This window comes from Trachypithecus francoisi, unplaced genomic scaffold (genome assembly GCF_009764315.1).
Source record: "Trachypithecus francoisi isolate TF-2019V2 unplaced genomic scaffold, Tfra_2.0 Contig01580, whole genome shotgun sequence".
Classification (NCBI taxonomy): domain Eukaryota; kingdom Metazoa; phylum Chordata; class Mammalia; order Primates; family Cercopithecidae; genus Trachypithecus; species Trachypithecus francoisi.
The window spans coordinates 735,562-750,584 of NW_022681443.1; the positions used below are offsets into that span (position 1 = coordinate 735,562).

At 54.9% G+C, this 15,023-nt stretch overlaps 2 protein-coding genes across 2 annotated transcripts; both read left to right on the forward strand.

The window, feature by feature from the left end:
- Positions 1-549: 549 nt before the first annotated feature.
- Positions 550-2,878, forward strand: LOC117070192 (histone H1.0). Its single transcript, XM_033188950.1, has one exon. It carries the CDS (start codon positions 985-987, stop codon positions 1,567-1,569), a length of 585 nt encoding a protein of 194 aa, XP_033044841.1. The 5' UTR covers positions 550-984; the 3' UTR covers positions 1,570-2,878.
- A 464-nt stretch (positions 2,879-3,342) lies between these two features.
- Positions 3,343-14,022, forward strand: GCAT (glycine C-acetyltransferase). The gene is made up of 9 exons (XM_033188965.1): positions 3,343-3,605; positions 5,824-5,954; positions 9,332-9,433; positions 9,910-10,056; positions 11,938-12,092; positions 12,229-12,311; positions 12,475-12,646; positions 13,008-13,129; positions 13,690-14,022. Exons 1-9 carry the CDS (start codon positions 3,410-3,412, stop codon positions 13,839-13,841), a joined length of 1,260 nt encoding a protein of 419 aa, XP_033044856.1. The 5' UTR covers positions 3,343-3,409; the 3' UTR covers positions 13,842-14,022.
- Positions 14,023-15,023: the final 1,001 nt, after the last annotated feature.

Consider the following 15,023-nt stretch of genomic DNA (forward strand, 5'->3'; position numbering starts at 1 on the left):
GGGGAGAGACGGCAGAGGAGGGGGAAGGGACAAAGTTTGAAAGTGCCCTTCCAACTCTTCCAGGGAAAGTTTCTTTGGGGGCCCCATGGACAGAGAGGGGTAGAGGTGTGGAGGGACCGGTGGCGGGGTGACCCCCGAGAGGTGACCGGACCCCGGGGGAGCGACCCCTCCCCCCTGTCCCGGCTCGGCCCGGCTGGGAGTCGCCTAGCTCGGGGCCGCGTGTGTTAGTTGGGGCCGCTTTCCGGCAGCTCCACCGGGCTAGGGGACCCCGCAGCGGGTCGGGAGCGGAGCCCCCGGTAGCCTCAGGGGAGAGCTTTGCTACGGGGGGTTTCCCACACCGGGGCTCCCTAGCCCCGCAGAGCCAGCCCCCCGCAAAGGGGAAATGTGCCGGCGCACCAGCGGTCCTCGGCGCAGTTTGGGGCGCGTGGCGGGCGCGGGGGGCGGCTACCGGGCCAGCGGGCCGCCCGGCGGGGAAGCCCAGGGAGCCAGGCAGCGGCCCCGGGCGGCGGCGGGGAGCGGGAAGGCCCGGGCCGGGGGGAAAGGTCGGATTTGCTCGGCGGAAGAAACACAGATGGCGGCGGCGCAGCGCCATTCCGGGCCGGGAGCAGGCAGCCAGCAGCCCTGTCCTCACCGCGGTCCGCCCGCCGCCGCTAAATACCCGGATGCGCCGCCCAAGCGCCAGACGCGGAGCTGGGAAAAGGGAGGCAGAGGAGGCGGAGGCAGAGGCAGAGGCAGAGCCCGGTGCCGAGACCAAGCGACAGACCGGCGGGGCTGGGCCTCGCAGAGCCGGCTCAGCGAGCTCTCCCGACACCCCAGCTGGGAAGGAGAAGCAGCGACTCCTCGCTCGCATCCCCGGGAGCCGCACTCCGGACTGGCCCGGTAGTCAGGGGCTCAAGAGCAGATCCCGAAGCAGGCTTTGCTCAGCCTCCGACGAGGGCTGGCCTTTTGGAAGGCGCTTTCAACAACCGGACCAGACAGGCCACCATGACCGAGAATTCCACGTCCGCCCCTGCGGCCAAGCCCAAGCGGGCCAAGGCCTCCAAGAAGTCCACAGACCACCCCAAGTATTCAGATATGATCGTGGCTGCCATCCAGGCGGAGAAGAACCGCGCTGGCTCCTCGCGCCAGTCCATCCAGAAGTATATCAAGAGCCACTACAAGGTGGGTGAGAACGCTGACTCGCAGATCAAGTTGTCCATCAAGCGCCTGGTCACCACCGGTGTCCTCAAGCAGACCAAAGGGGTGGGGGCCTCAGGATCCTTCCGGCTAGCCAAGAGCGACGAGCCCAAGAAGTCAGTGGCCTTCAAGAAGACCAAGAAGGAAATCAAGAAGGTAGCCACGCCAAAGAAGGCATCCAAACCCAAGAAGGCTGCCTCCAAAGCCCCAACCAAGAAACCCAAAGCCACCCCAGTCAAAAAGGCCAAGAAGAAGCTGGCTGCCACGCCCAAGAAAGCCAAAAAACCCAAGACTGTCAAAGCCAAGCCGGTCAAGGCATCCAAGCCCAAGAAGGCCAAACCAGTGAAACCCAAAGCAAAGTCCAGTGCCAAGAGGGCCGGCAAGAAGAAGTGACAATGAAGTCTTTTCTTGCAGACACTCCCTCCTGTCTCCTATTTTCTGTAAATACTTATCTCCTTTTTTGTCTTGATGCTCACCACCACCTTTTGCATCCTTCTGACTTTATAAGAGACAGGATTTGGATTCTTCAGAAATTACAGAATAATTTCATTTTTCCTTAACCAGTTGTGCAAGGACAGCAACAACCAATCTCTGTAATGATGAGAATGTACTTATATTTTGTTTTGCTATTAACCTACTTACGGGGTTAGGGATTTGCCGGGGGTGGGGGGGGGCTTGTGTGTTTTGTTGGTTTGTTTGCCATGAAGGTAGATGGGGGTGGGGAGAAGACACAAGGCAGTATGTTCTGGCTAGATGAGAAGGGAACCCAGGAATTGTGAGGTTAGCAGGAGTATCTAGGGTGAGCGAGCTTTCTTTGAGTTGGGCACCCGTCGTGAGAGTTTCAGAACCTTTGGCCAGGAGGAGAGAGGTGGTAGGGAGCAGCCAGGCGGCAAAGGAAGGACGTGGAAAAAACTGCCACCGGGCTGACTTCCACCTCCCAGTGGTGAGCAGTGGGGGCCCAAACCCAGTTTCCTTCTCATTTCTGTTAGTTTGCCCTTTCGGTCTCCCTATTGTCTTAGGGAAAGGGAGTGGGGTCCAAGTGACAGCTGGATGGGAGAAGCCATAGCTTGTCCCAGTCAGCTAGGATGTAGCCATTGGAGGATCTTTGTGGCTTCAGCAAATTCTCCTGTTAAACCGGAGTGAAAACTTTAGGGGAAGGGTGGGGAGTCAGCCAAGTGCCTCAGTGTGCCCTGTTGAAACTTGGATTTTTCCATGCAATCGATGGATTGTGTCGTGTCCTAGGAAGACTTTTCTTCTGGATTTTTGTTCCTCCTGTACAAGAGGTGTCTTTGCTTGGTTTGGTAGGGCTGCGGCCACTTAAAACCTCCCGATCTCTTTTATTTGAGTCTTTTATTATAAGTAGTTGTAGCTGGGGGAGGGGGAGGGGGAGTGGGCGGGCAGTGGACAGTAAGACATACTGCAGTCGATTTGGGATTTGCTAAGTAGTTTTACAGAGCTAGATCTGTGTGCATGTGTGTGTATGTGTATATATACATATCTAGGGTTAGTACTTAGTTTCACGCCCGGGAGCTGGGAGAAAAAACCTGTACAGTTGTCCTTCTCTTATTTTTAATAAAATAGACAAATCGCGTACTTGCGCGTCCCCCCCCCCCACCCCGCCTTTTTTAAACAAGTGTTCCTTGTGCCGGGAAAATTTTGCTGTCTTTTTAAAACTTTAAAATAAATTGGAAAAGGGAGAAACTGAGCGGTGTATTTTTCTTCACTTTGAAGACTGGGGGATGAATGCGGAGCGGTTAGGCGGGCGGGCAGTGGGGACGTCTGGGGCGTTTGCACCTGAGAATCGGGGGAGGGTTACAGGAGCTGGACAGAAGCCAGGAATCCTTAGTCCCGGAGGCTGCGGAACGTGCCTTTGCCGGCTTCTAGGCTTCTGCCTTTGGGGTCCAGAGGGCACCCCATTTCCGGCCGAGAGGTGAGTACGTGGGAATGCGGTGGGGAGTCTGGTGGGCTGGGCCCTGACGCGACTTCCTCCGCCCCCTTCCCTCCCCTCTGCCACCCGGACCTCTGCAGTCTCAACTTACAAGTCAAGCCGCTTGGTCCCTGGCGGATCCCGCCAGGCCCCGCCCACCCACCTTAGGCCCGCCTCCCACTCGTTAAGTGAGCCCCCCTCGCTCCGATTGGCTGCTGGAGCCCGGCCCCCGGCCACGTGACCAGGCTGCGTCTGCGATGCGCACGGCTCCCAGACAGGCAGGGACTCTCGGGCGAGGTAGGAGCGATGTGGGCTGGGAACGCCTGGCGCGCAGCGCTCTTCGGAGTGCCCCGCGGCCGCCGCGCACAGTCAGCGTTGGCCCAGCTGCGCGGCATTCTGGAGGGGGAGCTGGAAGGGATCCGTGGAGCTGGCACTTGGAAGAGTGAGCGGGTCATCACGTCCCGTCAGGGGCCGCACATCCACGTGGACGGCGTCTCCGGAGGTAACTCTCCCTCCCGGAGTCGTTCCAAGACCTTTCCCGAGCTTGCGCTGGAATGGAGGGCTTGGAGGCGGGGGTGGGCGGCTCCTACACTCTTTGCTACTGGTCCCCTTCGCATCTCTCAGGGCGACTTTACGGCTTCCTAATACTGACTTTAGCCTGGTTAAACCCGTTTTGACGAAGGGAGGTGATTTGCCCTTGAGCACCTTTTTGGCTCAGAAGGCAGGGCTGGGACCAGCCGTGTGTGAGCGTGGGAAAAGGAGAGAGACACCCAGCTGGCTCCCACCGTGACACTGCAAGGAAGGGTAGTGGGAAGGCTGTAGCGAGAAAACCCGCATTTCTTGAGCGGCTGTTTTGTGAAGGCCTCTACCAATTGTTGCTGCACGTGAACTCCTGCTAACTTCTTTTTTTTTTTTTTTTGAGACAGAGTATCGCTCTGTCGCCCAGGCGGGAGTGCAGTGGCCGGATCTCAGCTCACTGCAAGCTCCACCTCCCGGGTTTACGCCATTCTCCTGCCTCAGCCTCCCGAGTAGCTGGGACTACAGGCGCCCGCCACCTCGCCCGGCTAGTTTTTTTTGTATTTTTTTAGTAGAGACGGGGTTTCACCGTGTTAGCCAGGATGGTCTCGATCTCCTGACCTCGTGATCCACCCGTCTCGGCCTCCCAAAGTGCTGGGATTACAGGCTTGAGCCACCGCGCCCGGCCACTCCTGCTAACTTCTAAACGCAGGGATGACTAATTCCATTTTACAAACGAACAGGCTGAAATCCACAGATGTGAAATGGCTTGCCCAAAAGCCTCCAGCTAGCTGCAGGCAGCGCTGCAATATTGGAGCTGGAACATTGCCTAACTGGCCAGAGAGGACAGCTTCTTAGCCAAACTCATAGCAAGCAATCTGGTCTTGCTCTGTAGCTCAGGCTGGAGGGCAGTGGCGAGATCTCAGTTCACTGCAACCTCTGCCTCCTGCATGCGATTTTCATGCCTCAGCCTCCCAAGTAGCTGGGACTACAGGCAAGTGCCAGCACACTCGGCTGATTTTTGTATTTTTAGTAGAGACTGGGTTTCACCATGTTGGCCAGGCTGGTCTAGAACTCTTGACCTCAAGTGATCCGCCCGCCTCGTCCTCCCAAAGTGTTGAGATTACAGACGTGAGCCACTACTCCCAGCTCTCCTTCATTTCATTCTAACCAGTGGTTACTGCTTGACTTATTCGTATCATAGCCTCAGGTGAGTGGTGATCATCAACAGGCTCCCAAAGCTGCCTTCTGCCAGGAAATAGGCATAGAACCCTTGGTGCTGTTGTACTCATTTGTAAAATAGAGGTCCCAGGTAATCCCTTCTCTCCCTCAGGGGAAGCTTAGAGCCAGTCAAAAGAAGGGAAATTAGGAGACCCAAGTTCTCATTCTGTTTTTGCCTTTCCCAGGCTGTGTGAACTTTCCCCTCTGGCGTGTTTGCTCCCAAGGTCAGCTGTGTTCACTCTGGGCTTTAGAATTCAGGGACTGGTATCTCAGGCACCCACCTTTGGGGAAGTGATTCTGTACCAGGCAGCAAAGTAAACTGTGGAGTTCCAGGACTGCAGCAGGCATCTGACCCAGACCTCTTCTTTAACCCACAAGGAAACCAAGGGGTCAGATAAGAAGTTAGTGGTGGTCTTCAGGCACAGGAGAAGCCTGTGAGGAAGGGTTGAGTTCCTCCTTGGGTAGAATGTGATTCAAAGCCAGAGTTTAGGCTAGGCACAGTGGCTTGTGCCTGAAATCTCAGCACTTTGGGAGGTCAAGGCAGGAGGATTGCTTGAGGCTAGAAGTTCAAGACCAGCATGGGCAACATAATGAGGCCCCATCTCTACAAAAAATAAAAATATTTAGTTGGGCATGGTGGCACGCACCTGCAGTCCCAGCTACTCAGGCGGTTGGTTGGGAGGATTGCTTGAGCCTGGGGGGTTGGGGCTGCAGTAAGCCATGATTGCACCACTGTAGTCTAACCTGGGCAACAGAACTAGACCCTGCCTCAAAAAAAAAAAAAAAGAGTTTAAACTTCTCCCTCTTCAAGATGTGTAGCACTGACCCTCCCTCTGTAGCTGTTGAATTTGGTGCCTCTTCAACGGTGAATCCAGGTCTGTTTCCTTTCTGGACCATTTCCCCAGGGCCTGGCACTGTCATCTTTCCAGGCCCTTCCTTGCCCCACCTGAGCTGCTGTATCCATCTCCTCTCCTGCACCTCAGGAATCCTTAACTTCTGTGCCAACAACTACCTGGGCCTGAGCAGCCACCCCAAGGTGATCCAGGCAGGTCTGCAGGCTCTGGAGGAGTTTGGAGCTGGCCTCAGCTCTGTCCGCTTCATCTGTGGAACCCAGGTACACAGTGAGTGGTGGGGGGTTGTGGGGACTGACCCCAGCTGCCTGCTTCCCACAGTCAGCAGGGCTGGTTTAGCCAGCTCAGCTCATCCACAGCCCTGGGCCCACTGTTGGCCCCAGAGCTATGCAGCAGAAAGGCTGAGTGCAGGCCTCTGTTTTGCTGAAAAGCTTTGGCCAAGAAACTTTATATATGTATGTATATATATTTTTCTTTTTGAGACAGAGTCTTGCTCTGTCACCCAGGCTGGAGTGCAGTGGCACAATCTCGACTTGCCGTAACCTTCGCCTCCCAGACTCAAGTGATTCTCGTATCGTGCCTCAGCCTCCCAAGCAGCTGCAATTACAGGTGTGCTGCCACACCCAGCTAATTTTTTTTGTTTGTTTGTTTGTTTTGTTTTTTTTTGTTTAGACGGAGTCTCACTCTGTTGCTGAGGCTGGAGTGCAGTGGCGTGATCTTGGCTCATTGCAAGCTCCGCCTCCCGGGTTCACGCCATTCTTCTGCCTCAGCCTTCTGAGTAGCTGGGACTACAGGCGCCCACTACCACGCCCAGCTGATTTTTTGTATTTTTAGTAGAGACGGGGTTTCACTGTGTTAGCCAGAATGGTCTTTATCTCCTGACCTCGTGATCCGCCTACCTCGGCCTCCCAAAGTGCTGGGATTACAGGCGTGAGCCACCACACCTGGCCTAATTTTTGTATTTTTAGTAGAGATGGGGTTTCACTATGTTGGCCAGGCTGGTCTTGAACTCCTGGCCTCAAGTGATCTCCTCCTCCACCTTGGCCTCCCAAAGTGGAAACTGCCTTTTTGAGCATTCATTTTTCTCACCTGCAAAACAGAGTTCCTCAGACCTGACCTTTTTTTTGTTTTTTTTTTTTTGAGAGACTGAGTCTCGCTCTGTTGCCCAGGCTGGAGTGCAGTGGTGTGATCTCAGCTCACTGTAAGCTCCGCCTCCTGGGTTCACGACATTCTCCTGCCTCAGCCTCCCAAGTAGCTGAGACTATAGGCGCCCGCCACCGTGCCTGGCTAATTTTTTGTATTTTTAGTAGAGACAGGGTTTCACCATGGTCTCGATCTCCTGACCTCGTGATCTGCCCGCCTCTGCCTCCCAAAGTGCTGGGATTACAGGCATGAGCTACCGCACTGGGTCACACCTGGCCTTCTATAGGAAAAGAGGAGTAGGCGGCAGGAACTGAGACTGAGGGCTCTGGGTCTGTTCTGATGGAGCACAGTTACCAGTGCTGCCCATTAGTGGCCCTGTTCCTGTGGGCAAGTATCTTAACCTCTCTCTGTCTTAATTCCTTCATAAGAAAACTGAAGATAATAGCACTTAATAAGAGCCTTACAAATTAAAGACTTAATACATGTAATGCTTAGAATAGGCTGAGCGCAGTGGCTCATACCTATAATCCCAGCACTTTGGGAGGCTGATGCAGGCAGACCACCTGAGGTCAGGAGTTCAAGACCAGCCTGGCCAACATGGCGAAACCCTTTCTCTACAAAGATACAAAAATTAACTGGCATGATGGTGGGTGCCTGTAATCCCAGCCGCTTGGGAGGCTGAGGCAGGAGAATCGCTTGAACCTAGGAGGTAGAGGTTGCAGGTGAGCTGAGATCACACCACTGCACTCCAGTCTGAGCAACAGAGTGAGACTCTGTCTAAAAAAAAAAAAAAAAAAAAAGCATGGAACAGCCTGGCACGTAGTAGTGCTCAATGAATGTTGGCTATTATTTATTTTCCAAATGTTACAAAATAAATTTATATAAGTATGAAACTTAAATAGTACTAATTATGTGCCAAGAATTCTTTTAAGAAAATTACAACTATTGGCCAGGCGTGGTGGCTCATGCCTGTAATCCAGGCACTTTGGGAGGCTGAGGTGGGTGGATTACTTTAGGTCAGGAGTTCAAGACCAGCCTGGCCAACATGGTGAAACCTGTCTCTGCTAAAAATACAAAAATTAGCTGGACTTGCTCACTTGAACCCAGTAGGCAGGGGTTGCAGTGAGCCATGATGGTGCCACCACACTCCAGCCTGGGTGAAACTCTCTCTCAAAAAAATAAAGGAAGAACATTACAAGTATTAACTCATTAATCCTAAGTGATAGGTGCTATTCTTATTCCTCCTATTGAGATGAGGACACTGAGGTCCAGAGAAGTTAAGTGACTTGCCCAGAGGCACACAGTCTATTGTGGTGGGATTTGAACCCTGGCTCAAGAGTCCATGCTGGCTGGGCATGGTGGCTCATACCTGTAATCTCAATACTTTTGAAGCCCAAAGCAGAAGGATCACTTGATGCCTGGAGTTTGAGACCAGCCTGGACAACATAGCAAGACCCTCTCAAAAAAAAATTTTTTTTTTAATTAGCTGGGTGTGGCCGGGCGCGGTGGCTCAAGCCTGTAATCCCAGCACTTTGGGAGGCCGAGACGGGCGGATCACGAGGTCAGGAGATCGAGACCATCCTGGCTAACACAGTGAAACCCCGTCTCTACTAAAAATACAAAAACTAGCTGGGCGAGGTGGCGGGCGCCTGTAGTCCCAGCTACTCGGGAGGCTGAGGCAGGAGAATGGCGCGAACCCGGGAGGCGGAGCTTGCAGTGAGCTGAGATCCGGCCACTACACTCCAGTCCGGGCGACAGAGCGAGACTCCACCTCAAAAAAAAAAAAAAAAAAAAAAAAATTAGCTGGGTGTGGTGGTGCGCACCTGTAGTCCCAGCTACTAGGGAGGGGAGGCTGAGATGGGAGGATCACTTGAGCCCAGGAGTTCAAGGCTACAGTAAGCTATGATCTCACTACTGCACTCCAGCCTGAGTGACAGAGAATCCCTGTCTCATTTGCCAAAAACAAGAGAGAGAGAGTCTGTGCTCCTACTTGTGATTATCATTAACTGCCCTCTCAGAAAGGTGAGAGTGAAATGAATGTCAGAGGCAGAACTCCTGACTCACATCCAGTCACTTCCCAGCAAAGCCCTCACCCACACCCAACAGCTTTCAAATCTACAAATTAGAGGCCCAGATGAATCCAGAATTACCTCTGTGATCTTTTTCTTTGTCATTAGCAACCAAAAAAGACACTCAGTGTGGTGTTAGGAAGACACATCTTCCTTCTCCACGAGTTCCCGTAATTCCACCCTTAGACCGCTATTGTAAAACCAAAGTCTGCCCAGGAAGGGAGCCTAACAGATCCCCAGTTCCTCAATGGGAACTGTCTGCCAGATTCCTGGCAGCTCTGGGATAACCCATGTGTAGCCGAAAGTAAGGAGGCTGAGGCTGCAGGCTTTCTGGGTTGGGTCTCTGTGGTCCTCCAAGCCTCTGTCCCCTCGGACTTGTCCCACATGACCCCACAGGCATCAACACGTGTCTCACTCATTTTCTTTAGAGCATCCACAAGAATCTAGAAGCAAAAATAGCCCGCTTCCACCAGCGGGAGGATGCCATCCTCTATCCCAGCTGTTTTGACGCCAACGCCGGCCTCTTTGAGGTGTGTGGAAGCTGTCCTGCGGGTGAGGGTTCATGGGGCCTGTTAGGCTGGGGAAGGCTTGGGGGTGGGCAGTCGGGAGAACCTAGGAGGATTCAGTGGCATGCCTAGAGGCTCCAGAGCCCACTTCTTCTGGAGGTCAAGGTTGGGCCAGGTAGGTGCTCCAGGAGGAATCCTGGGGCTTGCAAGGAGCCTGAGTTCCAGAGACTGTGGGGGATAAGCTACATCATCTGGAAGGCTGAGGGAGGCGGGGGCCTGGTACTCACCAAATATATTCTCGCCTCCTCTTACTAGAGCAGGGCGCTGGTCCAGCCCAGCACTGGGGCACGGGGGCCCAGATGGAAGCACAGAACGCCTTGCCTCTCTACCCAGAGGAACGGCCTGGCTGGCAGTACAGTTTTTTGATTTGCGGGAGTCCTGGTCGAGGGAGAAGTCTAGGGTGGTTGAGTGATGGGTTTACGCTCACTGCCTCCCTCCAGGCCCTGCTGACCCCAGAGGATGCAGTCCTGTCGGATGAGCTGAACCATGCCTCCATCATCGACGGCATCCGCCTGTGCAAGGCCCACAAGTACCGCTATCGCCACCTGGACATGGCCGACCTAGAAGCCAAGCTGCAGGAGGCCCAGGTGGGGCCACACCTGGGCCCATACTCAGCCTCCATCTGGGGAAGGAAGTGAGGCTTAGAGAGGCCAACTCCTCACTCACAGACAGATAGCCTGAAAGTTTGAAACAGCAGATTTGAACACAAATCTCTCAGACCCAGAGCATTATTCTTTCTTTCTTTTTTTTTTTTGAGACAGAGTTTCACTCTGTCGCCAAGGTTGGAGTATAGCTCTGTCGCCAAGGCTGGAGTATAGTGGTGCGATCTCGGCTCACTGCAACCTCCACCTCCTGGGTTCAAGTGATTCTCCTGCCTCAGCTTCCCAAGTAGCTGGGATTACAGGCGTCTGCCACCCCGCCTGGCTAATTTTTGTATTCTTGGTAAAGACGGGGTTTCATCATGTTGTCCAGGCTGATCTTGAACTCCTGACCTCAGTTGATCCACCCTACTTGGCCTCCCAAAATGCTGGGATTATAGGCATGATCCACTGTGCCTGACACCAGAGCATTATTCTATTGTACCGTGATGCCTTGAGGTTTTTCCCTTTGTTTTTTTTTTTTTTTTTTTTTTGAGGCGGAGTCTCGCTCTGTCGCCCGGACTGGAGTGCAGTGGCCGGATCTCAGCTCACTGCAAGCTCCGCCTCCCGGGTTTACGCCATTCTCCTGCCTCAGCCTCCCGAGTAGCTGGGACTACAGGCACCCGCCACCTCGCCCGGCTAGTTTTTGTATTTTTAGTAGAGACGGGGTTTCACCGTGTTCGCCAGGATGGTCTCGATCTCCTGACCTCGTGATCCGCCCGTCTCGGCCTCCCAAAGTGCTGGGATTACAGGCTTGAGCCACCGCGCCCGGCAGGTTTTTCCCTTTGTGTGTCTGTGTGTGCGTGTGTGTGTGTGTGTGTGTGTGTGTGACAGAGTCTCACTCTGTTGCCCAGGCTGTATTGCAATGGTGCAATGGTAGCTCACCGCAGCCTCAACCTTCTGGACTCAAGCGATCATCCCACCTCAGTTTCCTGAGTAGCTGGGACTATAGGTGCCCGCCCACCCAGTTTTTTATTTGTTTGTTTTTTAGATGGAGTTTCACTCTTTTTGCCCAGGCTGGAGTGCAATGGTGCGATCTTAGCTCAGTGCAACCTCTGCCTCCCGGGTTCAATTGATTCTGCCTCAGCCTCTGGAGTAGCTGGGATTACAGGCGCCCACCACTGTGCTCAGCTAATTTTGTATTTTTAGTAGAGATGGGGTTTAACCATGTTGGCCAGGCTGGTTTTGAACTCCTGACCTAAGGTGATCTGCCTGCCTCAGCCTCCCAAAGTGTTGGGATTATAGGTGTTAGCCACCACGCCTGGCCCGTTTGTTTTTGAGACACTATAATGCTCAGGCTAGTCTTGAACTCCTGGGCTCCCAAAGTTACAGGCATGAGCCACCATACCCAGCCAGTTTTTAAAATTTTTAGTAGAGACACGGTCTCACTATGTTGCCCAGGCTGGTCTCGAACCCCTGAGCTCCCAAAGTGCTGGGATTACAGGTGTGAGCCACGGCGCCCGGCCTGCCTTAAGTTTTAGCAAGCACCTTCTGTGTGGCAGGCCGTTGCTAGGCATAAGGATAGAATGGACACATTGGTGAGACCTGGTCCCAGCCCAGCCTGCCCTTTGGGACCTTACACGGGAGAGGGAGACCTGAGCCCATTCTCACTGCCCAGGGTTCACAGTGGAGATGGGTGAGGCTGAGAGGCACAGATGAGGGAGAGGATGTTCCAGCCCCCAAGATGGTGGTACCTATGTGCCCACCTCTGTGCTCACTTCTGTGCTGGGCACTGGGCAGGATGAGCTCTCAGAGCTCCAAGCAGCACAAGACATAGGTGGTTTGGCCCAGCTTGACACCACCCACCACCTGTTTATGTCTTTCCCGCAGAAGCATCGGCTGCGCCTGGTGGCCACCGATGGGGCCTTTTCCATGGATGGCGACATCGCACCCCTGCAGGAGATCTGCCGCCTCGCCTCTAGATATGGCGCCCTGGTCTTTGTGGATGAATGCCATGCCACTGGCTTCCTGGGGCCCACAGGACGGTGGGACCATGTGGCACCTGAGGCCTGGGGTGGGGCTTCTGAGGGTGGCTGGGAAATGCAGAGCCCAGTCCCCAGCCTGATCCATGATCCCTGGGCTCTCAGGAGGCAGTGACAGCAGTGGCAGCTTCCCTTGCAGGGGTACAGATGAGTTGCTGGGCGTGATGGATCAGGTCACCATCATCAACTCCACCCTGGGGAAGGCCCTGGGTGGAGCATCAGGTACCTGCAAGGTTGTGTCCCTAGGATCCCCTTGTCCTTTTGGAGGGCCCTGTAGGGGCTCAGGGAAGTGGGGAGGGCAGCACAGACTGTACTTTCAGGAGGGGGTTGGGGTAGGCTCTGGCCCCTGACCAACCCCTCCCCCCACCTCTTCCCTTCTTCTCAGGGGGCTACACGACAGGGCCTGGGCCTCTGGTGTCCCTGCTGCGACAGCGCGCCCGGCCCTACCTCTTCTCCAACAGTCTGCCACCTGCTGTTGTTGGCTGCGCCTCCAAGGCCCTAGATCTACTCATGGAGAGTAACACCATTGTCCAGTCTATGGCTGCCAAGACCCAGAGGTGCGGCTCCCAGCAGGGATAGGGCAGGCTCGGGGGCCAGGGGACATGGTGAGAGCCAGCCTCGTGTGTCTGCCCAGGCCCGTAGACAGCTCTGTGCCCACCAGGTCTGCTTCTGCCTGTTCCCTTCCCTCCTTTCTATCTCTGCCTCTCCCCTCTAGCTTCTATGTCTCCCTCTTGTCCATCCTGTCTTTCCACCTCCCTTTTTGTTCTACCTGCCCCCTGCCTGGCTCCCATCTGCCTCTTAGAACTTGTAACTGTCTTTGTTGATCCTTCTTGCACAGACCTCAGGCCTGGTCCCTGGGAGGAGCGGTTGTGAATGCTCCACGGCCCCTTAGCTACCTGTGATACCTTGTACCCACAGGTTCCGTAGTAAGATGGAAGCTGCTGGCTTCACTATCTCGGGAGCCAGCCATCCCATCTGCCCTGTGATGCTGGGTGATGCCCGGCTGGCTTCTCGCATGGCGGATGACATGCTGAAGAGAGGTAAGTGTGCTGGGACGAGAGAATTGGTAATGGGTCCTGAGAGAAGAGAAAGGGAAACCCATAGACTATGAACCACCCCCTCTCCCTGCCGCCCCTGGCCACACTGCGGCCTCTTAGGCCACCTGTCTGTCCAAGCTTGAAAACTGCAGGCAGGCCAGGTGTGGTGGCTCACGCCTGTAATCCCAGCACTTTGGAAGGCCAAGGCGGGCAGATCACGAGATCAAGAGATCGAGACCATCCTGGCTAACATGGTGAAACCTCGTCTCTACTAAAAATACAAAAAAATTAGCCGGGCGTGGTGGTGGGCGTCTGTAGTCCCAGCTACTTGGGAGGCTGAGGCAGGAGAATGGTGTGAACCTGGGAGGCAGAGCTTGCAGTGAGCCGAGATCGTGCCACTGCACTTCAGCCTGGGCGACAGAGCAAGACTCCGTCTCAAAAAAAAAGAAAAACCCAGGCTATGAGGCAGTCCCGAATCTGAGACTTGGGGCGGTTCCCTTGACCTCTGTGTTCTGCCCCCAAGCCTGTTGGTTCTGGCACGCCCTTGCTTTCTATCCTCCCAGGCATCTTTGTCATCGGGTTCAGCTACCCCGTGGTCCCCAAGGGCAAGGCCCGGATCCGGGTACAGATCTCAGCAGTGCACAGTGAGGAAGACATTGACCGCTGTGTGGAGGCCTTCGTGGAAGTGGGGCAACTGCACGGGGCACTGCCCTGAGCTCTGGGTAGGGACGAGCAGAGCCAAGGTCCACCTACTGCCACAGGGTCAAAGGAGGTTTTCGATCAGCCCAGAGCAGAGGCTCTGAGCCCTGAACCAAAGTCCCAGAGCTGGGCTGGGACGTGGCCTGCGCTGAGGGCTGTGAGAATGTGAAACAACAGTTTGAAAATTGGCTGTGACACTCTGGTCTGCTTTACTGTCTTTGGGCAGGCCCAGTCCTGTGGCCGGTTGAAGAATCCAGCAGGAGCCAGGGCTCTGAGGGGAGGGTCCCGAGGACTGCAGATCTCCAGATCTCCACTCACCTTTTCCCTAGATTAAGATGGGACCCAGTGGCTGGGTGCGGTGGCTCACCCCTGTAATCCCAGCACTTTGGGAGGCCAAGGCGGGCGAATTACCTGAGGTCAGGAGTTCGAGACCAGCCTGACCAACATGGAGAAACCCCGTCTCTACTAAAAATACGAAATTAGCCGGGCATGGCAGCGCATGCCTGTAATCCCAGCTACTCGGGAGGCTGAGGCAGGAGAATCGCTTGAACCCGGGAGGTGGAAGTTGCAGTGAGCCAAGATCATGCCATTGCACTCCAGCCTGGGCAACAAGAGCAGAAGTCCATTTCAAAAAAAAAAAAAAAAGATGGGACTCAGGACTTTGGGAGATAGGCACGGGCCACCGTTTGTCTCAGGTAGCTTCTGTGCTGCTGTGGAGGGCCGCTGAGACCTAGCCCCACAGTCCCTTTACCCTGCCACCGTCCGCTACTCTGCAGCCCCAGAGTCTAGAGTCTAGCTTCTTCCTCCCCTTTGGAAGATGTCCTGTGGCTGCCCAGATAGGAGGAGGCTGGGTGTCCATGTTTGGAAAGAGAGGAAGAGGATTCAGGCCCCAAAGAAAAGAATGAGGATCACCCCTGGGGAAGCTCCGGACAGTCTGGAACCCTGTGTTCAAGCCCACTGTTTCCCTGCTTTACTCTGGCCTTGGGCAAGCCCCAGTCCCTGTATGTGCCTCAGTCCTCCTGCCACTATGCCTTGAGATCTGGGGCCCTTCCATCTCGCTCATTCCAAGGCCTACGATGATCAGCCGCCAGGGGGTGCTGCGAGCACGGGCCTCGGCCGCCAGCTCGCCCCGCCCCTCCAGACTGGGGGCCTTGGGCCGCGGCTGTTTGGGCTGCCCAGCAGTCAAGGCCAGGAGGGG

What these genes read in the sequence shown, in the direction of transcription:
- LOC117070192 (XM_033188950.1), top strand. Translation starts at nt 985, where the DNA reads ATGACCGAGAATTCCACGTCCGCCCCTGCGGCCAAGCCCAAGCGGGCC.
- GCAT (XM_033188965.1), top strand. Translation starts at nt 3,410, where the DNA reads ATGTGGGCTGGGAACGCCTGGCGCGCAGCGCTCTTCGGAGTGCCCCGC. An exon ending in GCTTCATCTGTGGAACCCAG is followed by an intron (nt 5,955 to 9,331) that starts GTACACAGTGAG and finishes CATTTTCTTTAG; the next exon opens with AGCATCCACAAGAATCTAGA. An exon ending in GGATGACATGCTGAAGAGAG is followed by an intron (nt 13,130 to 13,689) that starts GTAAGTGTGCTG and finishes CTATCCTCCCAG; the next exon opens with GCATCTTTGTCATCGGGTTC.